This window comes from Passer domesticus, chromosome 31, assembly GCF_036417665.1.
Source record: "Passer domesticus isolate bPasDom1 chromosome 31, bPasDom1.hap1, whole genome shotgun sequence".
Taxonomy (NCBI): domain Eukaryota; kingdom Metazoa; phylum Chordata; class Aves; order Passeriformes; family Passeridae; genus Passer; species Passer domesticus.
The window spans coordinates 2,169,276-2,192,939 of NC_087504.1; the positions used below are offsets into that span (position 1 = coordinate 2,169,276).

Here is a 23,664-nt window from a genome sequence, read left to right on the forward strand (position 1 = left end):
TGTGCCACCCCGTGCCCCGGGGCAGTGCTGAGCCCCAACCTCCCCACAGCACCGGGGGGTGCCCCTGTCCCTCCTCCCCAGCTCCGAGGGGTGCCCGGGGGCTGGAGCACCCACCAGAAACGGGGGGTGCTCACCCCTAAACCTGCAGGGCCTCGTGGCCCAGCACGCCCCCGGCCAGCCGGTAGAGCAGGCGGGAGTACCAGTGCATGCCCACCTCCGGCACGGTCCCCGTTGCCCACCTCGGGGCGGGCTGGCAGCAGCGAGAGGAGCCCCGTGGAAGAGGCGGAGCGGCGCGAACGCCCGGTGCGCCCAGCGGTGGCTCTCCAGCACGGCGTAGCAGGACGCCAGCACCCCGTTAACCAGCAAGGTGCCGTGCGAGGTCAGCGGGGCGAAGACCCCCACGCCGTCCTCCCGAGAGACCCTCAGCACCCGCGTGGGGCGCAGCCCCCTGCCCCGCCCGGCCCCGCGGGCCAGCACGGCGTCGCCCGGAGCGCACGCGGCGGGCGAAGAACGGGCAGGAAGGCGGCGGAGCCGTTGCCCACGCCGCGGGCGGCGAACACCAGGTGGGACGGGGTGAGCAGCAGCCGGCGGGCTGGGCTGGCCGTCTCGATGGCCACGAAGGAGGCGCGTTGGCCGAGGTCCCGGTGCAGGAAGAGCAGCACCTCGGTGGGCACCAGGCGCCCGCCCGGCTCGGCGCCCAGCACGCGGTCGCCCTGGCGCAGCTCGGCCAGGCCCCGGTGCTCGCCGCTCTGCAGCGTCACGGTGGCGTGGCCGGGGAAGCAGCCGCCGGTGCGGACGGCCAGCGAGTTATCTGGGAGGGGATGGAGAGAGTTGGTGGTGTCCCCCACCGGGCCACCTCCACCTCCAGAGGGGAAACGGCAAAGGCCCGGACCCCCCAGAGCACCCCCGGAACAAAGCGGGTATTTTGCAAAGCTCCCCCGGTTCCTGCGTGCGGCTCCTGAATGCTGCAGGGCCCCTTTGTCCACCCTGCACTGACGCCCTTTGTTCCGGGCTCCAACGGTGACATTTATGGCCATTTTCACTTTCTGTCAATTGGCACTTTCTCGACTGGATGGCAGCTGCTGGCTGGGGCAACTTTGGGGCTCTGGGGCTGGGGGCTGCATTGCTATTCCCCTCACCAGGAGCTGAGCCACAAGGTTGTCTCCATCTGGCCAAAATTTGGAGGGGAAAGTGAAGTTTTTGCCAATCAGGGGTGCCAGGTAAACCAGGGGAGCCGGGCTGGGGCCAGACACCACCCAGAGCAATAATCCCACACGGATCCAGGACGTCAAGGGGGGTCAGCAGGGATGTCTATGGGCATGGCAGCCCCTGCCCTGCTGGCAGCCCCTTCTGCGTGGTACCTGCTTTGACAGAGACGTGGATGTGCGCCCTTGGACTCGTAGTAGACCCAGTCGAAGCCGGCCTCCACGGCCAGGCGTGCCAGCATGCCGTACTTGTGGCGGTCCCGGTCGGACGTGGTGATGTCCAGCGCCCGGCCCTCGTAGTGCAGAGAGTCGGGGAGGTGGTGGCCGTCCTCATCCCAGCCCTCTGTCACCCTCAGCTTCACCCCCGGCCACATGTTCATCACCGCGATGGCCAGCGAGTTCACACGCTCCTTGGCAGCGCTGTGGGGACACCGGCGTCACCCTCCCCACGACACGCAGGGACAGACAGACACCAGGGCTTGGAGGGACCCAAAGGGGGTGCTGTGGGGCAGGTGGGGTGCCCCCCCCGGGGTGCAGAGGGAGTCAGGGCCAAGCTGCCCCCCCGGCTGGATGCGGGTTGAACGTTAACGTGCCCCGGGGTCCCGTGGTGGAGCACGGGCAGCCGGGCAGAACAGGCAAGGGACCGGGAAGGGCACCGGGACGGTGTCACCTTCCCCGCGGCCACGGCCGTGACTCATTAACCTGCTGGGGGGGCTGTGAAGCCGAGCTGGGGGCAGCTGACCCTGAACCAGCCCCGAGTCTGGGCTGGCAGGGAGAGCCGGGGGTCCCGGGCGGTTCTGGGGTCCCTCTCGCCAACAGCAGTGGGGTGCAGGGGTGGGAGCTCTCCCCGTCCCACCCGGAGCCGCTGAGGTCACAGCGTCCCTCGGTGCCCCAGTGCCCCCCTCCCTCCCGCCCCCGTTCAACAAAGCGGCTCCCGGGAGCGCGGGGCCGCGGGGGCGGCAGTGCGGGGCGCGGGCCCGGGGCGGCCGTGCCCGGGGTGGGGGGGGGGCGGCAGCGGCGGGGGGGCAGGAATGCGCTCGGCCCGGCCCGGCCCGGCCCGGCCACAATAGGCGCCTTCCAGCCCGGAGCTGACCTCAGGCCCCGGGAATGCCGCCGCGGCCACAAAGGGCCCTTTCAGCCACCCGCACCCCGGGCCGGCTCCGCGCCCGCGGCTCCGCCGGGCTCCGCCGCCCCGGCCCCGCCGCCCTCCGCCGTCCCGGCTCGCGGGAGCTGCCGGCGCCGCCTGGACCACTCGCAGCATCCCCCCGTCGCCATGGCGACCGCGGGGCCGCCCCTCGCCATGGCAACCGTGAGCATCCCGGCGGGCGCGCGGCGCGTCCCGGGCTCCCGCCGCCCCCGTGATCCGCCCCGAGCAGGGGGGTACCGGGGCCTCCCCCTCCGCGCTGTCCTTGGGGCCGGGGCGCGGCGGCGCTGGGGGAGCGGAGCCGCCGGTACCTCGTGCCGCCGGTGCCGTCCCGTCCCGTTAATCCCCGACGGTCCCGAATCAGAAACAGAAGGGAGCGGGGCACCGGGGCGAGGTACCGTGCGGCCCCGGCAGGGACCCCAGCGCCCCCGGAGGCTCCGTGCTCCCGGGGAGGGTCGGTGCCATTCGGGAGCACCCGTGAGCCCCGGGACGATCGGTGGCGACCGGGAGAGCTCCGTGAGACCTGAGCGCGTCGGTGCCGACTGAGAAAGGTCCATGAGCCCTGTCGAGGGTCGCTGTGATCCCGCCCATCCCCCCCGCCGCCCCCCGCGCCCCCGGGAGCGAGGCCGGACCGGGCCGGGCCGGGCGCAGCCCCCACCTCGGTCATGAGCCGGTCCGCCCCCGTGTTCTCCTCGTCCTTGAAGATGATGTCGGGGTTGTAGTTGGGCACCAGCTCCCTGAAGCGCTCCGAGCCCCGCAGCACTTTGCCCTCCGCCTTGCCGCTCGCCCCCAGCGTCTGCTCGGGCACGTTGGGCACGAACTGCTTGTAGAGCAGGGGCGAAAGCTGCCGCCGCCCCAGCCGCCGCCGCCCCACCGGGCCCCGACCCGGGCCGCAGCCCAGCACCGGCGCGGCCAGCAGGGAGGCGGCGAGCCCGAGCCAGGACGAGGGCGAGGCGGCCTCCACCGGGGCATCCCGCCCGCCGGGCCCGCTGCCTCCGCGGGTCCCGCTCAGTCGCCGGGGGCACGGGCGGCTGGGGCGGGCATGGTCCCGGTGTGGCGGCCCCGGGGCTTTTAGATGGTCGCGGTGCCAGGGGCGGGTCGGCTCCGTTTCCTTCTCACACCCACGTCCCGTCGCTGCTGCGGGATCCGTGGCCGCTCGGGACGGCTGACCACCCCCCCGCCCCGTACCCCCCCCCGCCGGTGCCGCCACCACTCGGAGCGCCGCCGGTTGCGCGCCCACGGTATCAGCACCCCCTCGCCTGCACCCCCGGTCCCGGGAAGTCCCCGACACAGCCCCAGCCTAGGGAAAGCCCTGGCAGAACGGCGTCCCAGCACCGGGCACCGGCACCCAGCTCCGGGCACTGCCCTGGCACTGGCACCCGGTTCCTAAGGCTGCCCCGGGACCGCACCGGGATCTCAGTCTTGCTCCCCCTTCCCGTCTAAACCCCGCGCTCTGGTGCCGCCTCCTCTCCACGCTCTCCGGTACCGGAACCCCCGCTTATCCAAACGCCGCGGTTCTGGTCCCCGGGACCTCTCCAGTCACCGCCTGTTGGTACCGGGGACGCTTCTCTCCCCAGTCCCGGTCCTTCTTCTCGCCCGCTGTCCCTTGCACCGGGGACCCTCGTTATTCTAAGGCTGCGCCGCCGGTGTCCGCACCTGCTCCGTGCCCTTGGCACAGCCCCGCTCCCGTGCCCCGCTCCCTGGCGCTACCCCGGTCCCCTCTGCTCGCTCCGACCCACGGTCCCGGTCCCCGTTCGTGTCCCAGCCCCCGGTACCGGCTGCCTCGGGTGCTGCTCGGCACCGTGCGCCGCCCTCAGCCGCCCCGGCCGGGCTGCCCCCACCGCGGCCGCTCGGCTCCGGCGCTGGGCAGCCCCGTCGGGCCCCGCCTCGGAGCCGGCCCCCGGCGGCGGCGGCAGCGGCGGCCACATCCCCCGGGGCCGCCCCCGCCGGGCTGCCCTGCCCCGGCCGGCCCCTCCGCGCCCCGGGACCGGGACACCCCCGGAGCGGCACCGGGGATGTGGCACCGGGGGTCCAGGCACCGCCGAGGACGGGGCTGGGCTGCTCCGGGACTGGCACCGGGCTGCGGGACTGGCACCCGGCTCCACAGTGCCTCCAGGAGCGGGGCACCCCGGGACCGGGACCGGGACCCCCGCGCTCCCGTGCAAAGCCCCCCAGGGCATTGCGGGCCCCGGCGAGGGCGGGAGGCAGCAGCGGGGTGCTGGAAGGTTGGAGGGGGGGTCCCGGCCCCCCAGAGCTCCCCCGCAGCCCCGGTGCCAGCCCGGGGTGGCTGGGAGGGGAGCAGGTCGCGGGGAAATCGCGGGCACCGATGGCCTCATTTCCTGCAATATAAAGCAGGTTTCCTGCGCTTCCTGCTCGGCCCCAGCCGCGGGAGGGGGCGGGGGGGGGGCTGGGCCCCCCCACCCCCGCCATGGAGGGGCGGGGGGCGGCCTGGCTCGGCCCCAGCCGGGGCAGGATGGGTGGGGGCCGGTTCCGGGGCAGTTTCCGCTCGCTCCGTGCCAGGAGGTGAAGGCTCTGCTTTGCCCCTCACCCCGAAGGCACTCGGAGCCCCCCAACACCCCCGGGGTCCCTCAGCTCAGCCCTCGCCCCGTGGCCCTGCCTGGAAGAAGCTCGTTAACCCCAACCAGGAAGAGCGTTAATTAATGGCCCCATAGGGGCCATAAGGAGGGGCAGGACTGTGACCCCCCAAGGCAGGGACACCCCGCCCCTGCCCCTTTCCTCCTCGGCCCTGCCCTTGGGAGGAATAAAACCCCCAGATTTTCGAGTATTTTTATATAAAAACTAGTCAGTATTTATTTCTCCAAGCAAGTTCTGTTGTAACAGAGACCTGACATACTCATCACAGGAGGGGGGGGACTTGTCCCCTGCACCCCAGGCCTCCCTATTAGGGACCCCAAAGACCTCGGGGTGGGCAGGGGACAGCCAGTGTCCCCCTGCAGCCCCCAAGTGACAGAGGGGTGGAGTGTGGAGTGGCTCTGGGCACAGGACCCCCTCCCACAGCATCAGGACAGCATTTAAAACTCAGCCAGACCCCGGGGGAGCAGCCAGGGGAGGTCGGGGGGGGTCCTGGCCATTGTTAGACGAGGTATGTAAATAGGGGTGGGGGGCTGCAGCCAGCACAGCCTCAGGGGGACCCCGCTCCCCTTGGGGATGTGGCTCAAGGCCAAGGCTCAGTAGCACAACAGCTGAGACAGAGCAGGGGGGGCACCCCCAAAGGTGTCTCAGCTTTCCCTGAGGGGCTCTGAGGCACCGGGAGCTATCAGGGCCAGCTCTGCGGCTGGCAGCCACCCCGGTGGCCACCACAGTGAGGGGGGGGACACGTCCCTGTCCCCCCAGCCCTAGCAGGGCTTGCTGCGGGTCCGGCAGCGCGTCACGGGCAGCGGCAGCTTGTGCAGACCTGGGTACAGGGAGAGTGTGAGAGCCAGGCTGGGGGGACACAGGACACCCCGGCAGCCACCGCCGTGTCCCCGTGTCCCTGTCCTCACCAAAGGCACGGATCAGCTCGGCCTGCACTGCCCAGGACACCCTTTTGACCAGGCACAGCGTGGTGAGCCCAGCAAAGCCCATGTTGTAGAGGAAGACGATGTAGAAGTTCCCCAACCAGTTGAAGCGGCCAAAATCCCCCAGGAGGTCAAAACGGGTGATCCCTGCACAGGGTGGGGTACACTGGTCAGGGCACCCCAGTTCTGGGGCCACCCCCATGCAGGCGTCACCCTGATCCCTCTGGGAGGCTCACCCAGTGTCCTGGAGAAGACGGGCAGTGCTGAGCTGAGCACCAGCAAGGAGACGCAGTTCCCAATGATCTGGGGAGGAGGAGGAGGAGGAGGAGGTTTGGGGGGCAGTGCTGCTGCAGGGAACCCCCCAGACTGCCAGGGAACCACTGGGGGGTCCTGCCTGGCACTGTCCTCCCACGTGGGGGCTGCACAGGGACACACGCTGTGGGGAGAAGGGTCTTGCACCCCCACAGGAGCCCCCAGCCCCGTCCTGCTGCTCCCACCTTGGTGAGGGGGGTGTCCTGCCGCTCCGGCAGCAGCCGAGTGAACAGGGGGGAGCTGTAGAAGCCCACGACAGAGGAGAGCATTAGGTAGCTGCAAGGAGTGTTAAGGAGGAAAACAGCATGGGCTGGCGCTGGGAACAGTGTTGGGGACACTGGGGACGGCGCTGGGGACACAAGTGCCCGCCTGAAGGATACAAAATGAGGACAACCTGCAGTGCAGCTCCAAAGGAGCCGAAGATGGAGAAGGAAACCTGGCCCAGGGATGCGTCCTGCAGGAAGAGGAGGGAGCAGGTTGGGGAGGAATGTCCCCAGTGCAGTCAAGGACATGATCCTGAGCTGTCCCATGCCCCCAGCCGGGTACCTGGATGCCCCGTGGCATTGCGGCATCGTCCAGCAGCAGCTCCAGGACGTGGAAGCAAACAATGAGCACAGAGATGCCCTGGGAGGAGCAGGGAGGGCGTGAGGGCACTGGTGAGGACGGGGACAACCCCCAGCTCCCCTGGGAGGCCACGGTCACTCACTGTCAGTGCCAGGAGGCCCAGCATGGCCAGGGGGTAGCCCAGGTTCCTCTGCCAGGGCGATGCTCGGTGCCGCAGCTCTGTGGGGAGGATGTGCCCAGGTGAGAGGGGAGCACAGCTCCAACCCCAGGGCAGGAGATTGAGGGGGTCCCAAAGTGCCAAACAGCCCCCAGCCCATCTCCCAGCCACCCTCCCTCCACAGAGCATGGGCTGCCAGGGACCAGTGCTCCCAGTGCCAGGCTGGAGGGCACCCAGTGTCCCTCCCCCTGCCAGGCTCCTCACCCAGCTTCCGCCTCTTGCTCCGGATGGCAAAGAATTGCTCCTGCAGCATCTCCATGTCCAGATTCAGCCAGCAGGAAGCTTTGCCTGCTGGGGAGAGACCCAAGAGGCTCAGCGGGGGATGAAGGCTCCTATGGGTGGGGTAGAGGGCCCCCCAATCCACCCCGTGCTCCCCCTTTGCCAAGCAGCAGCACCCACCAGAGCGGATCCTGTGGGACACAGCGGCTTCCTCAAACCTCGTGCAGCTCAGCTGCTCATCCAGGTCTTCCAGGAGCTGGGGGAGGATGAGGAGCCTGAGAGTGGCTGCTGGGGGGTGTGAATGGCTCCCCGTGCCCGCGGTGGGTGACCAGGCAGCCCTGGGGGCAGTCACCCCCAAATCTGGGCAGAGGGATTGTGGGGTGAGGCCTTACCCGGGGTTTCACCAGCAGCTTCCCAGTGACAGTGAACATGGTGGAGAGGCCAAAGGGGGTGCACACTGTGGTGGGAGGAGAGGCTGAACACGGGGTGCCTGTTCCTACCCCTCCCCACACCCTCAGAAGGATCCTGGAGGCTTCAGCCATGAGCCACGGCCCCTCCAGACCCCATTTGGACGGAGCACCAGCAGGGCCTCAACTGCGGGGGCACAACTTACACAGCAGCAGCAGGACACCGAAAAGCGAGATGCAGGAGTAGAGGTAGGGCAGATAATATTCCCAGAGATCTGCAGAGACAGCAGGATCAGGCCATGGCACCAGAGACCCCTTGTTCCACTCAGTGCCAGGGTCTGGTCCTGGAGCAGGCAGAGCCCGGCTCACCCACCGTAGAGTGACTGGCGACTGGCAGCGTCGTTGCCCACGATGGCAGAGGCCACCCAGACCATGCCCAGCACCAGCAGCGTCAGCAGCAGCAGCACCACCGAGGTCTCGTACACCCTGGCCATGATGCCCTGCAGGAGCTGGGTCAGCAGGGACTCACAGAGAGGGGGGACAGGGGGGACAAGTGAAGGACCACCCACCTTCTTGGATCCTGCAAACCCCTCTGACTCGGTGAAGAAGTAGGCAAAGGGCATGAGGAAGACCAGGGACATATTGGAGAAGAGGAAAACCAAATTCCAGAGGCCTGGAAAAGGGGGAACAGCATGGGGTGAGCTCCAGGCAGGGCAACCCTGACCCACGGATTTTGGGGGCACCCCAGGGTCACCCCGTGCACCCACCATGAATGAGGGACCCGTTGAGCCACTGGATGTAGTAGTTCTGGGGGAAGGAGAGCAGCACCTCGTTGCTGATGATGGAGAAGGGCAGGAGGAGGACAGCACCCAGTGCCACAGCCAGGGTGAAGGTGCAGAGCCCCAGCCTGCCACAGGGACAAGCAGGGTCAAGGTTCCTCTGCGTGTCACAGCCCAGCTCTGCCCCCCAGCATCACCAGCACCCACGGGACACTCTGTCCTGGCTGAGGAAGAGGCCGAGCACCAGGGAAGGGGACGGGCAGGAACTTACGCAATCCTGTTGACAGCAGCATCCTCGTCATCGTGAACTGCAGGGACAAAATCCCAAAGCAAAGGACTGGGGGAGGTAGGGCTGCCCAGAGCATCGCTGCCTCCCCCTGCCCACGTTCTCCCCACTCCAAATCCGACAGAAATCCTCCCAGGGAATTCTGGCTTTGCTCCCACCTAGGGCAGCAGTTGGTGTCAGGGCAATCAGGCTGTGGTGGGGCTGGGGCTGCTGGGGGAGGCCAAAAGCAATGGAGGAACAGGAGGAACCCTGGGGAGGCTGAATGAGGAGGCTTCAAGGGCCTGGCTCCGGCAGCTCCCACTCTCTTACCTGCTGTGAAATCCGTGTGCTTCTTAAAGTGGGTTATGATGAAGTGGCAGAGGATGTAGAGGCTGGCGAAGAGCAGGGCACAGATCTGCGGGCAGAGGAGTGTGGGCATGCCCTGAGGGCAGCTCTCCTACCTCAGTGATGCTGCCAGCCCTGGGGCTTGTCAGCTCCACCCTATTTGTTTTTCCACTCCTGGTCCTGGTTACACCCCACCCGTGTGCTCAGACCTATCTGTTCCATGGGGACTGCACCCAGCCTTCACACACGGGTGCCCACAAGCTGGCACAGCACCCAGGCTGGGGGGAAGGGGGCTGAGACCCCACCCAAGAAGGTCTGGACCAGCCTGTGCTGGCAAATCTGTGACCCCGTGGGACATCTCTGGAGTGCCCGATCCCACAGGCCTGGCCTTGCCGGCAGAGCCACGAGAACAGCCTTGAATCAGGCGCCAAGGACATCTGCGGTGTCCCTGCTGCCCCCGCTGGAACAGCGCAGGCCATGTCCGGGGAGGGAACACGGCGACCTTTCATCCCGCCGGGAACGCGTCAGGGTGAGGAAAGGTCGCCTGAATCCTCCACCTTGGCACGGGTGCAGCGGGGAGCAGCTGTGGCACCTCCCTTCTGCCCGCCCGGGGGTGCCCAGGGCCTGCCCGTGGGGTGGCAGGGAGCCCCCAGAGCTGGCCCAGAAGGGCAGTACCCAGCAGGTCCTTCTGCTGCTGCTCCCACCCAGTGAAGGGTCTCAGGCCACTGTTCCCTCCTGCCACGGGCTGTACCCCACAGAACAATGCTCTACCCCCAACTCCTCCTGCACCCAATAAAATTGGGTTAAGTGAGTTTTGTGTGCCAAGCCAGGGGCTCCTTGCTGGGGTGCAGCTCCCTGGAATGGAGGTCTGGGGGGCTCCAGGGCTGAGCTGCCAGGCTTTGGCCACCAGCTCCTGCCTGTAGGCACCGAATGTGGCTGTGGCAAGGCAGCCTTGGCACTGCCAGTCACAGCCCACTGGGCTGCCGCGCCAAGGCCCTCAGGGGATGCCAGGACCGGGACATCCATGTCATCCCCACCCCTGAGCCTGTGGCAGCAGGAACAGAGGAGCAAACCCAGCTGTGTCCCTGTGCGGTACCCGAGGTTTAGGGAGCTCTGTAGGGTCCAGCTGTCCCCTCCCTGCCGGCCTGGGGACAGGGACAGAGCCGGGAGCCTGGCATGGGGCTGGCCCGGCTCTGACACCAGCACGGCCCAGCGCGACGGCAGCGCAGCCGGGACTGCTGGAGGGGCAGAAGGGTCGCGGCAGGGGCTGGGCAGGGTCCAGCGCTGGCTCCCCGCTATCTGCCGGGCACACGCAGCCCCGCCGGCCCCGGCCCCGGCCCCGATAAGCACGGGGTGTGGAGCCCTGCCACAGCCGGGCCGTGGAGCTGCCACCGGCGATCCCGATGGTCCCACGGAAGGCTGCGAGCCGCCCTCCCAGCTCTCCCCACCACACCGAGCCCCTTCCCCGCCCGGACACTCACGATGCACTCGCGGACCCTCTCGTGGAAGAGCTGCTCCCGCACGGCCAGCGCGTCCTGCTCCACAGGGGCCATTCTGCGGCCAGCATGGCAGGGCCGGGCAGGGCTGCCGAGGGCAGGGGCAGGACGCCAAGGCCGGTACCGCCACGCCGGCCCAGCCGCTCCGGTCCCGCCGGGAATCGCCGCTCCGGTCCCGCCGGTCCCGGCCCAGCGCCGCCGCGCTGGCCCCGCCCCCTCTTAGCCACGCCCCTTTCCTCGTTACAAAGTATCCGCTCCCCGGGGGTGAAAGAGGCCGGTAGGTCACGCCCCCCGCCGCCTATTGGCTGCGAGGCTTGAATGAGGCGAAGGTCATTGGTGGGAGCGCGGCGCGCCGCGCGCTGATAGGCTGAGCCCGCCCGCCGCTCCCACGGGCGCGCCGCCCCAGCGCAGCCCCCCGGGATTAGGAGCAGGGAGGGAGATAATCCCGGAACGCGGATAATCCCGGGAGCGGTAATCACGGAGAGCAGCGGGGGGCTGGGCTGGGCTCCCGAGCGCTGGGGGCACTCGGCGAGCAAGGCCACCCGGGGGGGGATCGGAGACAGCTCATGAAGGAGCACAGCGGCACCCAGGGTGAGGCCCCACCCTGTGGAAGCCAGCGATGTGGGGGCTTCACCCCCCCAGATCTGCAGGGGAGGGATGGGCTGGGCAGCTCGGGTAACAGCAGGGCCATGCCAGCTGCCTCACTGGGCACAGACAATAGGGACAGTCTGTTCCCATGGGATGGGGCCAGGCGGCCCGGGGGAGAGCGGGCACTGACACAGAGGGTTTGTATCCGACACAGTGTAGGTTCTCTTAAAGCCTTTTATTCACAGACACGGTACAGACACATGGAAAATCTGCATGATCACATCCGAGAGGGCAGCATATCCCTGGCCGAGCCCACGGGGCCAAACCCCACGAAGTGCACAAGGAAGCTCAAGTGTTTGAAGCAGACATTTCGTGGACATGCGACAGTGACAGAAGGAACCCAGCGTTTAGTATTCCTCCCCTTCCTCCTCTCCCTCCCCTTCCACAGAATCCACCCCCACCTCCTCATAATCCTTCTCCAGGGCAGCCATATCCTCGCGGGCCTCTGAGAACTCGCCCTCCTCCATGCCCTCCCCCACGTACCAGTGCACGAACGCCCGCTTGGCGTACATCAGGTCAAACTTGTGGTCCAGGCGGGCCCAGGCCTCGGCGATGGCCGTGGTGTTGCTCAGCATGCACACAGCCCTCTGCACCTTGGCCAGGTCGCCCCCGGGCACCACCGTGGGCGGCTGGTAGTTGATGCCAACCTTGAAACCAGTGGGGCACCAGTCCACAAACTGGATGCTACGCTTGGTCTTGATGGTGGCGATGGCGGCGTTGACATCCTTGGGCACCACGTCCCCGCGGTACAGCAGGCAGCACGCCATGTACTTGCCGTGGCGAGGGTCACACTTGACCATCTGGTTGGCCGGCTCGAAGCAGGCGTTGGTGATCTCGGCCACCGAGAGCTGCTCGTGATAAGCCTTCTCAGCAGAGATGACCGGGGCGTAGGTGGCCAGCGGGAAGTGGATGCGGGGGTAGGGCACCAGGTTGGTCTGGAATTCTGTCAGGTCGACGTTCAGGGCTCCATCAAAGCGCAGGGAGGCCGTGATGGACGACACGATCTGGCTGATGAGGCGGTTCAGGTTGGTGTAGGTGGGACGCTCGATGTCCAGGTTGCGGCGGCAGATGTCATAGATGGCCTCGTTGTCCACCATGAAGGCGCAGTCGGAGTGCTCCAGGGTGGTGTGGGTGGTGAGGATGGAGTTGTAGGGCTCCACCACGGCCGTGGACACCTGCGGGGCCGGGTAGATGGAGAACTCCAGCTTGGACTTCTTGCCATAGTCGACAGAGAGCCGCTCCATGAGCAGGGAGGTGAAGCCAGAGCCGGTGCCACCGCCAAAGCTGTGGAACACCAGGAAGCCCTGCAGCCCCGTGCACTGGTCAGCCTGTCAGGAGGGAAGGGGAAAACAAGACCAAACTGTCAGAATTCTGAACTTCAGCTGTTAATGAAGTTGCTGATTTGCCCAGAAAGACACATATGTCCCCCAAAATTCTCAGACTTTTGGGGACACCTCTGTCCATTCCACTTCCAGCCACAGCACCATGATTCAGCATGACCTGGCCTCAGGAGAAGGGCCCCCTAACTGCCCCTTCCCTAAAGCTGCTTCCTCCTATGACCCCGGCAATCTGCTTGAGGGAAGGGGCAATCCCCTAGAGCCGCCCCAGCAAGAGTTAAATACTCAGCACAGCTGCTCATAAGCAGTTGGTCAAGCAGGATCAGCATCCAGATCAAGGAGAAACCTCACATGACCTTAAAAAGGGATGAAATAAGGTTTTCCCAGGGACAGAAATGACACAATTCCACAAGCCCTATCACACCTCTGGAACATGCCATGCTCAGGGTGCACATCCTGTGCTGTTGGGGTTGTAGAACACTGAGTAAAGGCATTCAGGTCAAGGGGAAGGGAGGGTGCTGATCCTGATCACTTAGAGGATCCAGACCCCATAGGGAGCCAGGATGTGCTGCAGGCTGACACATGACCCACAACAAATCCATCCAGATCCTGGAGGCACAACAGGGGTTGTGCCTGCCCAGGGACACCTGGAGCTTCCCTTTGTCCCCACATCCCCCGCAGGGTGAGACCCCCCAGGACCCTCACCAGCTTGCGGATGCGGTCAAGGACCAGGTCGATGATCTCCTTGCCGATGGTGTAGTGGCCGCGGGCGTAGTTGTTGGCCGCATCCTCCTTGCCCGTGATCAGCTGCTCGGGGTGGAAGAGCTGCCGGTACGTGCCGGTGCGCACCTCGTCTGCGGGGACAGCCCCGGGCCCCGTTAGCGCCCGGCGCCCGCTGCCAGCGCCCGCCCCGCCGGCCGCCCCCCGCGCCCTCACCGATCACCGTGGGCTCCAGGTCCACAAACACGGCCCGGGGCACGTGCTTGCCGGCGCCCGTCTCGCTGAAGAACGTGTTGAAGGAGTCGTCCCCCCCGCCGATGGTCTTGTCGCTGGGCATCTGCCCGTCGGGCTGGATGCCGTGCTCCAGGCAGTACAGCTCCCAGCACGCATTGCCGATCTGCACGCCCGCTTGGCCCACGTGGATGGAGATGCACTCGCGCTGCGGGGCACACCACGCTGGCTCACCTCTTCTGTCCCCTCTCTGTCCCAGCCTGGCACCCACCGGGCTGGCACCGAGCTGGGGAGGGGCTCTCCCCAAGGCTGGATGGGGCCAGACCCTGCCCGGGTGCACCCACTGTGCTCAGCTGTGCTGGTCCCATCCTGCTCCCCCTCCCCAGGAGCTCAGACCCTGCACCACTTGGTGCCCTTCACCCTACACACCCCGCAGTGCTCAGTTCTGGGGGTGCCATCCTGCCCCTCCCCACTGAGGGACTGAGCACATGATGGGCACAGGCTCAGCCCCCCAAACCCTGGTTGTGCCCTGGCTGGTGCAGGGCTGACCCAGCATCACCCCAAACTCCAGCTGGAGACACCCAGGGAGGTGTGGAGGGACCAGATCCTGCCCGGGTGCACCCACTGTGCTTAGCTGTGCTGGTCCCATCCTGCTCCCCCTCCCCAGGAGCTGAGACCCTCCACCACTTGGTGCCCTTCACCCTACACACCCCACAGAGGCAGGAATTAGGGTTGCTCAGGGTTATTGCTGTTCCCCACTATTCCCAATCTCCTCCATCCCTGGCTCCGATGTGGAAAGGGACACCCCCATATATCAGGAAATGTCTCCCTGAGTGTGCTCAGCTCCGGGGGTTCCATCCCACCCCTCCCGGGGGCTGCGACCCTGTCCTCAGGGGGATGAAGGGATCTCACAGGGGCTCAAGCTCAGCACCCCCGAACCCCAATTGTGCCCTAGCGCCACCCCAAAGAGTGGCTGAGCTTCGCTGGGGCCACCCAGGGTCCGAGGAGGGAACCGTGGGGTGCCATCCGTGTTTGGGAACAGCCTGCAGGCCACCTGCGGGCAGCCTCTGGGGGTCCCACCACCCCGCAGCTGCCACCACCTGCTCCCAAATGGCGCCCAGGGAGGACATTTTCCAGCCGGGCCGCCTGGGCAGGGCGAGGCCGGGAGGAGGAGGAGGAGGAAGAGGAAGCTCAGAGCGCAGCAGCTGACCCGAAACCGCGGGGACGGGCCGGTGGCGTCACCCCCGGGGGGTCGCGCACATTCCCGGCCGCTCCCTGCCCCGCGCCAGCTGCTCCGCGCATTCCGCGGAGCCCGGGCTTTGGGGGGGACCTGGAGCCGAGGGTGCCCCCCAGGAGCCCCCCAGGAGCCATCATGGAGCGGGACCAGCCCACGGCTCGGATGCGGAGAAAACAGGGAATTTCGTGCTTAGGGTGGGGGGGTGAGGTTTGGGGGGTCCAGGGCTGGATTTTTGGGGGGGGGTGAGTATGCGGTTGGGGGGGCGGGGCCGTGCCCCTGGCGGGGGGCGGGGCTGTGCCCCCGCCGCGCGCCTTCCCGCGCGCGGGAACGGTAACGGTCGGGCTGGCCCCGCCCCCACCGGGGGGCTACCGGAGACCACGTGCGACCACCCCAGCAGCGCCGTGACCCCCCCCCATGGGGCTCCCTCCATCGAGGGCCTCATCTTCTATCCCTGCTCAACGCCCCCATCCCCTGCTCTGCCCACCCACGCCCCCAGCCGTACCCCCCATCCCCTCCCAACTTTCCCACACGGTGCCCCCCACCCTTAGACCCCTCCACCCTATTTCCCTCCCCCCGAAGTCTCCCCCCCGCCACTCCTTCCCCCTCCTCTCCTCCGCACCCATTCCCCCGCAATCCCCCGCACCCCCACATCCAGCCCTGCTCCTCCTTTACCCTGCCATGCCCTGGGCACGTCCCCCCGTATTTTTCCAGCCCCCTCCCCTCACCATGGCTGCGGCTTGGTTACTCGTCCCGACAAGCAAGGAATCGACGCAAGTACCAGCTACCGCCGCCCCCGGGCGCCCCCCTATATACCGGCCCGGGGGGCGGGCCGAGCGCCCCCGCCCCGCGCTCCCATTGGCAGCAGCGCCCGTCCATCAACGCGCTGGCACCGCGGATTGGCTGAGGCGAGTGGCGCGCTCCGCCTCCTCCGCCCTCCGCGCTGCGGGGTTTTGGGGGGGGGGGACAAACGGGGACCCTCCCGCCGCGGGGTGCAGCCCCCTCCAACCCCCCCTCGGCTTGAGAAGGGCCCCCGGTGCGGAATGCGGGGTACGGGGGGGGGTCTGACCTCCCTGCGGTTCTTTGACCCCCCGGTAATGCGTTGGGTGGGGAGGGGGGGGGCGCAGCCGTTCCCGCCCTCCCCCCCCCCTTTTCCGCCGCCCCTCCCGCCCGGTGCGGCTCCGCTGCGGAGGAAAACTGCGACATGCGGAGGGGGGGGGGTGGCCGCACGTGCTGCCGCGCCCGGTGTTGCCCCCCGCCGCCCCCCGGTTGTTAATCGGCTTCTCTGGTCGGACCCCCCCTCTCTGCTCCATCTGTACCGCTCACCCCCCCCCCCCCCCAGCCCCGGCTTATTTGCACCCCGGGGGTCCCTCCCAGACCATCTGCAGCCTGCCCCAAAACCCCCAAGTCCATCTGCACCCCCCAGCCCCTCCTGGATCCCACCGCGATGGGGGGGTCCGCACACTGGGGGGGTGGTGGGACCCCCCTTTTCAGGGTGGGGTTTGTCTCAGCCATATCCGCAGCACTGGGGGGGGGGGGTCACCATAAACCAGGGGACATGCTGGGGTGCCACCGTGCCCCCCAACGCGGCGCAGCTCCGTGCCCGGCTGTGTAGCCGCGGAAAGCACCGGGGGGTGTCGGGGGGGGGCATCCCCAGCCCCCACCTAATCCCCGGAGCTATTTGCACCCAATAATCCGCCTTCCTGTTTTGCCAAGAGCTTTGCGGAAAACCCAGCGGCCGCTTCTGCGGGCGGGGGGAGACACGGTGTCGGGGGGGGGGGTCCGCATCCCCTCCCGCCGCACCGGAGCCGCCCCACACCGGGGTCACCGGTGCAGCCGAGCCCCAGCGGGGCCGGCCCGGCGGCAGCATCCGCCGCAGCTGCATTGCAGCGCTGACGTGGCTTCCCCGCCATTTGCCTGGCTGGCCGCATGGCTGCTCCGGTTCCACCGGGCAGGAACCGGCTGCTCTCCACTCCCCCCCTCGAGCTGCCCGCTCCAGGCTCTCAGCGTGGGGGTCCCGGGTGGAACTTGGGGGGCAGCTGGTCCTGGAAGTGCTGCTGCCGGTTCTGTTTATCGAATGGGTGTTCCGTGGAGGGGGGGGTTCGTTACACACCACACGCCCCTCCCGAATTCCCCGTGCATCGCGTCAGCTCTGGAATGGTGTTAGGAAGTGTTTTGGGTGGCTAAAAAACCGCCCAAAAGCAGGTTTGATGTTAAAGTGAAAGTGCGACAACATTCGCTGGTGACTTCCCTCCGTGACTCAGTAGTGAAAGCCGGCGGAGGAAAATGGGGCTAAAATTTAAAATCGATCAGTGTAAAACTGGATTTGGCCAAAAATCACCCAAAGGGAGGCTGGGGATAGGAAAAAAAACGATAAAATGGAATAATAATTCAGATTTTCCCACTGAGTCAGAAGGGACAGAGTGGACCCCCTGCCCCATTGTCAAACTGAGCCCTGGGCTTAACCAACAGTTTAAGCCTAAAGGCTTAAGAGCACTTAATCCAGAGCTTAATTTCAATAATTCATCAAAATATTCATATAAAATTTATTATAGGCACAACAGTAACACACAGGCCTATTTTATTTATGAATCTAAAGCACTTAAGAAGGAATCTGACAGCAACATTTGCTACAGAATATTCACCCTTGCACACACACATACCTGAACAGCAAGTATGGGTGTAAATACCTGTGAAAAATCCACCTTGAGTTCAGTATTGCCATCAGTGCCTTTGTGTCTTCTCAACAAGCCAAGGGTTGAGCCCCGAGTTCTGGGGGATCAGCCCAAGCTCTGCTCATCCTCTGAGAATCCCAGATTTGTGAGTTCACCGTCCCTGAGAGTTCTGCTGCCTGCTGTGGTCTGGGTGAACTCAGGGGGGCTCACTCAGACCCTGCTGGTTATAACACTGCAAGTGTTGGCTGTTTAGTCATCCTGATTTTCTATCCTGGCTACAATTTGCAACTTCCTTTCAAAGCTTGATATCAAACACGTTGTCGCACTCGGGTTGTCCTTCAGAAAAAAGTTACTCCCCAAGGCCGTTCCTTACAATCAAGGAGTTATTTTGACAACACAAATTCCCAGGAGCTGATGGACTCGAGGAGCTTGGCCTGAGCTCATCGTGCAGGAGAGGGGGGGTGCACCCCACAAATGAGGGTCCCAGGGGTCCCCCCAGCTGCAGCACCCGCTCGAGTTTCACTCTGCGTTCAACTTCCCCTTCATTATTTATCCCTGCGTGGAGCCGTGAGGGACAGGGTAAAAGGAGAGGAAAGGGAGGGTGGAGAGGCTCCCCCCATTCAAGGGGGCTGCTATGACATTTCCCCCTCCCCCTCAGTGGCTGGGCCAATTCCTCATCCCTGAAAGAGCAGGAGGAACTGCAGGACACGGGCTGGATGAAGAGAGCCCTCATTCCCAGCAATCCCACTGTGGTGGGCAGAGCATCCCCTCCCCACCCCCAGGGCAATGCAGCCCCCTCCCTGCCCAGGAAGAGGAGAGACACTGAAGACTTCTGCCAGACTGGGGGGCTTCAGGCATCCCCAGCCCACCCTGAGGAGTTAAAGGCCCCCAATGTGCTTACCTGGGGCTCACTTGACTCCTGGCACTAAGAAAACCCAAGCCTCTCCACTTCCCTTGGGGTGGGGGCACAACACTGAGCCCACCAGGATGAGGGAGGAGCAGGGGTTTGGGAGGATCAGTCTGGGGGGGCTGCAGAGTGCTGAGCTCACCACAACCCCCAGCACACGCTCGGGGACAGGGAGGAGACCCCGGGCGCACACAGGGACTGCAGGGCCGCGTCATGTGCTGGTGGGGACAGCATCAAAGCCAGGCAGGGACATCGCCACAGGGAGTGAAGACACAGAGGCAGGGTAAGACAGGGAATGCTTTTTATTCAGACCCACAGGAGAGGACGGGTGAGTCCGTCACAGACTTTTCCATTGAAGCACAGACCATTGACAGGACAGACTGCGGTGCACACACTGCTACAGACCCCGCGGGGCCTTCAACTAGTTTATGTTCCCTGTTCCAGCAGCACCCTTGGGAGTTTAGTATTCCTCCCCTTCCTCCTCTCCCTCCCCTTCCACAGAATCCACCCCCACCTCCTCGTAATCCTTCTCCAGGGCAGCCATATCCTCGCGGGCCTCCGAGAACTCGCCCTCCTCCATGCCCTCCCCCACGTACCAGTGCACGAACGCCCGCTTGGCGTACATCAGGTCAAACTTGTGGTCCAGGCGGGCCCAGGCCTCGGCGATGGCCGTGGTGTTGCTCAGCATGCACACAGCCCTCTGCACCTTGGCCAGGTCGCCCCCGGGCACCACCGTGGGCGGCTGGTAGTTGATGCCAACCTTGAAACCAGTGGGGCACCAGTCCACAAACTGGATGGTGCGCTTGGTCTTGATGGTGGCGATGGCGGCGTTGACATCCTTGGGCACCACGTCCCCGCGGTACAGCAGGCAGCACGCCATGTACTTGCCGTGGCGAGGGTCACACTTGACCATCTGGTTGGCCGGCTCGAAGCAGGCGTTGGTGATCTCGGCCACTGAGAGCTGCTCGTGATAAGCCTTCTCAGCAGAGATGACCGGGGCGTAGGTGGCCAGCGGGAAGTGGATGCGGGGGTAGGGCACCAGGTTGGTCTGGAACTCTGTCAGGTCGACGTTCAGGGCTCCGTCAAAGCGCAGCGAGGCCGTGATGGATGACACGATCTGGCCTATCAACCTGTTGAGGTTGGTGTAGGTGGGACGCTCGATGTCCAGGTTGCGGCGGCAGATGTCGTAGATGGCCTCGTTGTCCACCATGAAGGCACAGTCGGAGTGCTCCAGGGTGGTGTGGGTGGTGAGGATGGAGTTGTAGGGCTCCACCACGGCCGTGGACACCTGCGGGGCCGGGTAGATGGAGAACTCCAGCTTGGACTTCTTGCCGTAGTCGACAGAGAGCCGCTCCATGAGCAGGGAGGTGAAGCCAGAGCCGGTGCCACCGCCAAAGCTGTGGAACACCAGGAAGCCCTGCAGCCCTGTGCACTGGTCAGCCTGTGAGGAGAGACGAGGTGGGGAGGCATGTTTACTGCAGGCAGCAGAAGCTACTCCTTCCTCTCCGTGGCCTCACAAGGACATTTGGGGGCTTTCCAGCAGCAGAGCCAGATGGGGGACGGGGTGGCACTGGTGACTCCATCTGTTACCCACTGACTCACGGTGAATCACCCAGGGAAGCTGCTTGGCCTCTGGGCTGGGACAATGCTCAGGGGCACCTCAAAGTGCAGAACTGCCACTGGCTCAGCAGCAGAGTGGGAACAAGTTTGACCATGAACTGTCGTGGCCACATGACTCTGGGAGGGACTGGCTCGGGGCTGCTTGTCCCCAGCACACGCAGCTGGACTCGGCCATGTCAGGAGCCAAGTGGAAACAAAGAGGGAATTGCCGAGCTCAGCACCGGCAGCGCCCGGGGGCTGCGGCGCTGTGGAGCCGCTCCAGCTCCAGCTGCGCCGCGTCCCGCTGCCGGCCAATGGCAGCCACTGCACAACGGGATTAACATTAATTAATAAATTAAATCTAAACCCAGCCCAGCCAGTCTGGAAGGGAGAGCGACACAGAATGGAGGCTTTGTCCTCGCCCGCCACCTGCACCCCCCGTGCCCCTACCAGCTTGCGGATGCGGTCAAGGACCAGGTCGATGATCTCCTTGCCGATGGTGTAGTGGCCGCGGGCGTAGTTGTTGGCCGCATCCTCCTTGCCCGTGATCAGCTGCTCGGGGTGGAAGAGCTGCCGGTACGTGCCGGTGCGCACCTCGTCTGCGGGGACAGCCCCGGGCCCCGTTAGCGCCCAGCGCCCGCCGCCAGCGCCCGCCCCGCCGGCCGCCCCCCGCGCCCTCACCGATCACCGTGGGCTCCAGGTCCACGAACACGGCCCGGGGCACGTGCTTGCCGGCGCCCGTCTCGCTGAAGAACGTGTTGAAGGAGTCGTCCCCCCCGCCGATGGTCTTGTCGCTGGGCATCTGCCCGTCGGGCTGGATGCCGTGCTCCAGGCAGTACAGCTCCCAGCACGCATTGCCGATCTGCACGCCCGCTTGGCCCACGTGGATGGAGATGCACTCGCGCTGCGGGGCACACCACCCTGGGTCACTTCTTTTGTCCCCCTCCCCAGCCGTGGCACCAGCCCAGCGCTGTCGCCGAGCTGGGGAGGGGCTCTCCCAAAAGCTGGATGGGGTCAGACCCTGCCTGGACACACCCATTTTTCGGGGTCTGGGGGTGCACTCAGTGCAGAGGGTCCCATCCTGCCCTGTGCCCATCACTGCTGGCCCCCTGCCTGTGGGGGATGGGGAGCTCAGCTCCTGTGGCTCATCCTGCCCTGAGCGACTGGGGCTGCACCCAGGGTGACACAGGGAGCCCCGGGGTTCCCATCCTGCCCCACCCTGCCCTGGTGAGACCCGGCAAAGCCCCAGGGCGGCTCAGCACCGTGGGCTCCTCCTGCCCACCCGAGCCCCACTCGAAGCAAGGTCACGCCCAGTGCGGGACTCGGGGGTCCCATCCTGCCGTGCCTCGACTTCTGGTGCGGGATGGGGTGCTCAGCACTGAGGGGGGGTCAATCCGCCCTGCCCACCCCGCACCCGGGACACTTTCTGCCTCACTATACCGGGGCCACGCCCAGCGCAGGCTGAGGGCTCAGCACCGGGGCCGGGGGGGAAAAGGGGGTCTGTCCTGCTCGGTTTAACGGGAGCCACGCCCAGGGACGGACAGTGGCTCGGTACCGAAAGATGGGGGTCCCGATTCTGCCCCTTTCAGCCGGTGCCACGCCCAGTACGGCTTTAGCTCCGGGGACTCATCCTGCCCGGTTTAACGGGAGCCACGCCCGGTTCGGGCTCGGGGCTCGGTCCCGGGGGTCCCATCCTGCCCGGTTTAACGGGAGCCACGCCCGCTTCGGGCTCGGGGCTCGGTCCCGGGAGCCATCCTGCCGGGTTTAACAATAGCACGCCCGACAGGAGCTCAGTGCTGCGCCTCGGGGGTCCATCCTGCCCGGTTTAACGGGAGCCACGCCCGGTTCAGGCTCGGGGCTCGGTCCCGGGGATCCCATCCTGCCCGGTTTAACGGGAGCCACGCCCGGTTCAGGCTCGGGGGTCGGTCCCGGGGGTCCCATCCTGCCCGGTTTCATGGGAACCACGCCCGGTGCGGTACCGTGGATCAGCGCCAGGGATCCATCCTGGCCGGTTTAACGGGAGCCACGCCCTATGGAAGCTCAGTGCTGCCTCCCGGGGGTCTCATCGTGCCCGGTTTAACGGGAGCCACGCCCTATGGAGGCTTAGTCCTAAGTCCTGGAGGTCCCGTCCTGCTCGGTTTAACGGGAGCCACGCCCGCTGCGGGCTCAGTCCCGGGGGAGGCAGGAAGACCCTTCCAGGCCCGTTTAACCGGAGGGACACTCGGGGCTGGGTCCCGGGAGGGACATTTCACTCGGTGTAACGGGAGCCACGCCCGCTGCGGGAGGAGCCCCGGCGCCGAGAGCTCATCCCGGGAGGGGCGGACAAAAAGCCCTCGGGAATGGAGATCGGGGGGGGGGGGGGGGGGTGGGAACCAGAAACAACGGCGAGACGGGGGATAAAAACCGGAGACTACGATGGGAGGGGTGGGGATTGGCACCGGGGAAAACCACGGCTCCGGGGGAGGGAAGGATGAGGCCGGGAACGGGGAACAGGGATCGTGGGAATAGAGACAAAGTGCCGACCCCCCCGCACCCCCTCACCATGGCGGCGGTCGGTCCGGGGCGGTCTCACAGCCCGACGCTGAGGCGGTCGATGTAAGAGGCGCGGCGGAGCGCGGGGCTCGGTGCGGGGCTTTATAGCGGCGGCGGGGCGGGCCCGGGGGGGCGGCGGGGCCGGCGGCAGCGGCGGCCATTGGTCGCCCGGGATGAGGTAATGCCCCCCCGCAGCCGCAGACAAAGGCCGGGCGGTGCGGGAGGGGGGGCCCGGGGGCTGCGGCGGCCACGGCCCGGCCCCGCCGCCGCCTCCCGCCCGCCGCCGGAGGGGCCCCGGCTGTGTCCTTGGCACCGTCCCTGCCACGCCCCGGTCCCCGGTCTCGGCTGAGCCAGCGGTCACGCTCGGGTCCGCATCCCACGGTCCCCATCCCACGGTCCCCATCCCCCCACGGACACCTTTTCCCAAGTCCCGCCGTTCTTCCCGTTCTCCCGTTCTGCCCCGAATGGGTCCCGGGGCTCCCGGTACACGGCCCTGGTGCCCATCCCCGGTGATGGAGCCCTCCCCCTTGTCTGGCCGCTGCCCGAGCTCCCGGTTATCCCCGGCCACACCCTGGTCCCTGTCCCCGGCCATCCCGTTGTTCCCATCCCTTGTCACACTCTGGCCCCCATTTCCAGCCAGCCACGCCCTGGTCCCCATCCTCGGGGACACTTCTCATCCCTGGCCAAGCCCTGTGCCCATCCCAAGGGACGCTGTCACCATCCCTGGCCGTGCCACAGTGCCCTGGTTCTGAGCCGTGTCCCTGCCATGGCCCTGTGCCTGTCCCGGCCCCTTCCCTGCCTGCCCAGCCCTTCCAGCGCCTCTTTGTCTGCTCGGGCAGTGGGAGCCAGCGCTGCGGGGCCCAGCCTGGGGACAAAGACTCATCCCCCCGGGCAGCTGGGGACGAGCAGGGCCGGGGTGGGGGGGTGAGGGACAGCGGGAGGACACAGGGGACAAAACCCCCCAGGGCAGTTTTGGGCTGGGGGCTCGGACAGAGCAGCAGCTGCTGTGCAGCAGCTGGTGCTTGGGACACAGCTGGGACACCGGGACACGCGTCCCCCGGCCACCCCTCCATCTGCTGCAGCCCCCCCGAGCCACCAGCCCTAAAGCCCTGGGATTTCCCACTCCTGGGGGGGGATTTCCCCCTCCTGTTTGTTCTTGCAAAGCCCACAGAGGGTGGGAGTCGTCTCCCCATGCCAGGGGGTGCTGGGGGGCTCAGTGACCCACCACATGCATGGCCCCAGCTGCTGCAGGTGGAGCTGCCGGGATGCCCCCCCCGCTGAGAAATCCCTGTTTTTTTTCCCGGTGTTTC

The 23,664-nt window shown here is 66.4% G+C and overlaps 4 protein-coding genes across 5 annotated transcripts; all 4 read right to left on the bottom strand.

Annotated features, from left to right (window-relative positions):
• DHH (desert hedgehog signaling molecule) lies at positions 1-3,468 on the bottom strand. The gene is given in 10 exon segments (XM_064401286.1): positions 1-229; positions 231-272; positions 274-489; positions 491-508; positions 510-811; positions 1,362-1,389; positions 1,391-1,615; positions 2,062-2,070; positions 3,008-3,301; positions 3,304-3,468. Coding segments are annotated over 10 exon segments (1,245 nt in total). The 5' UTR covers positions 3,322-3,468; the 3' UTR covers positions 1-136.
• Positions 3,469-5,132: 1,664 nt separating this feature from the next.
• LMBR1L (limb development membrane protein 1 like) lies at positions 5,133-10,657 on the bottom strand. 2 transcript variants are annotated; one of them, XM_064401232.1, is made up of 17 exons: positions 10,457-10,657; positions 8,961-9,045; positions 8,637-8,673; positions 8,354-8,493; positions 8,156-8,259; positions 7,960-8,086; positions 7,793-7,861; positions 7,572-7,636; positions 7,360-7,435; positions 7,165-7,251; positions 6,886-6,962; positions 6,726-6,803; positions 6,560-6,633; positions 6,365-6,455; positions 6,104-6,170; positions 5,853-6,014; positions 5,133-5,764 (listed from the first exon to the last, which is right to left on the bottom strand). In XM_064401232.1, the coding sequence occupies exons 1-17, from the start codon at positions 10,526-10,528 to the stop codon at positions 5,706-5,708; spliced, it is 1,470 nt and encodes a 489-aa protein (XP_064257302.1). In that variant the 5' UTR covers positions 10,529-10,657; the 3' UTR covers positions 5,133-5,705. The 2 variants fall into 2 exon arrangements, with proteins under 2 accessions (XP_064257302.1, XP_064257303.1); XM_064401233.1 differs by having other exon boundaries at positions 7,165-7,248; positions 10,457-10,656.
• A 618-nt stretch (positions 10,658-11,275) lies between these two features.
• On the bottom strand, positions 11,276-15,527 carry TUBA1B (tubulin alpha 1b). The gene is made up of 4 exons (XM_064401236.1): positions 15,370-15,527; positions 13,393-13,615; positions 13,162-13,310; positions 11,276-12,447 (listed from the first exon to the last, which is right to left on the bottom strand). The coding sequence occupies exons 1-4, from the start codon at positions 15,370-15,372 to the stop codon at positions 11,467-11,469; spliced, it is 1,356 nt and encodes a 451-aa protein (XP_064257306.1). The 5' UTR covers positions 15,373-15,527; the 3' UTR covers positions 11,276-11,466.
• Positions 15,528-18,507: 2,980 nt separating this feature from the next.
• Positions 18,508-22,524, bottom strand: LOC135287967 (tubulin alpha-1A chain). The gene is made up of 4 exons (XM_064401237.1): positions 22,364-22,524; positions 20,504-20,726; positions 20,273-20,421; positions 18,508-19,664 (listed from the first exon to the last, which is right to left on the bottom strand). The coding sequence occupies exons 1-4, from the start codon at positions 22,364-22,366 to the stop codon at positions 18,684-18,686; spliced, it is 1,356 nt and encodes a 451-aa protein (XP_064257307.1). The 5' UTR covers positions 22,367-22,524; the 3' UTR covers positions 18,508-18,683.
• Between the last annotated feature and the right edge of the window lie 1,140 nt (positions 22,525-23,664).

Bases quoted from the DNA above. Each gene is read 5' to 3' on its own strand.
- LMBR1L (XM_064401232.1), bottom strand. From the start codon at position 10,528: ATGGCCCCTGTGGAGCAGGACGCGCTGGCCGTGCGGGAGCAGCTCTTC. The intron at 7,637-7,792 runs GTAAGTTGTGCC...CTCCCACCACAG, and splicing joins CGGTGTCCTGCTGCTGCTGT to TGTGCACCCCCTTTGGCCTC. The intron at 6,804-6,885 runs GTGAGTGACCGT...TGCTCCTCCCAG, and splicing joins TGGGCCTCCTGGCACTGACA to GGCATCTCTGTGCTCATTGT.
- TUBA1B (XM_064401236.1), bottom strand. The intron at 13,311-13,392 runs GTGAGGGCGCGG...CTGTCCCCGCAG, and splicing joins CCTGGAGCCCACGGTGATCG to ACGAGGTGCGCACCGGCACG. The intron at 12,448-13,161 runs GTGAGGGTCCTG...CCCTCCTGACAG, and splicing joins TTGACCGCATCCGCAAGCTG to GCTGACCAGTGCACGGGGCT.
- LOC135287967 (XM_064401237.1), bottom strand. The intron at 20,422-20,503 runs GTGAGGGCGCGG...CTGTCCCCGCAG, and splicing joins CCTGGAGCCCACGGTGATCG to ACGAGGTGCGCACCGGCACG. The intron at 19,665-20,272 runs GTAGGGGCACGG...CTCTCCTCACAG, and splicing joins TTGACCGCATCCGCAAGCTG to GCTGACCAGTGCACAGGGCT.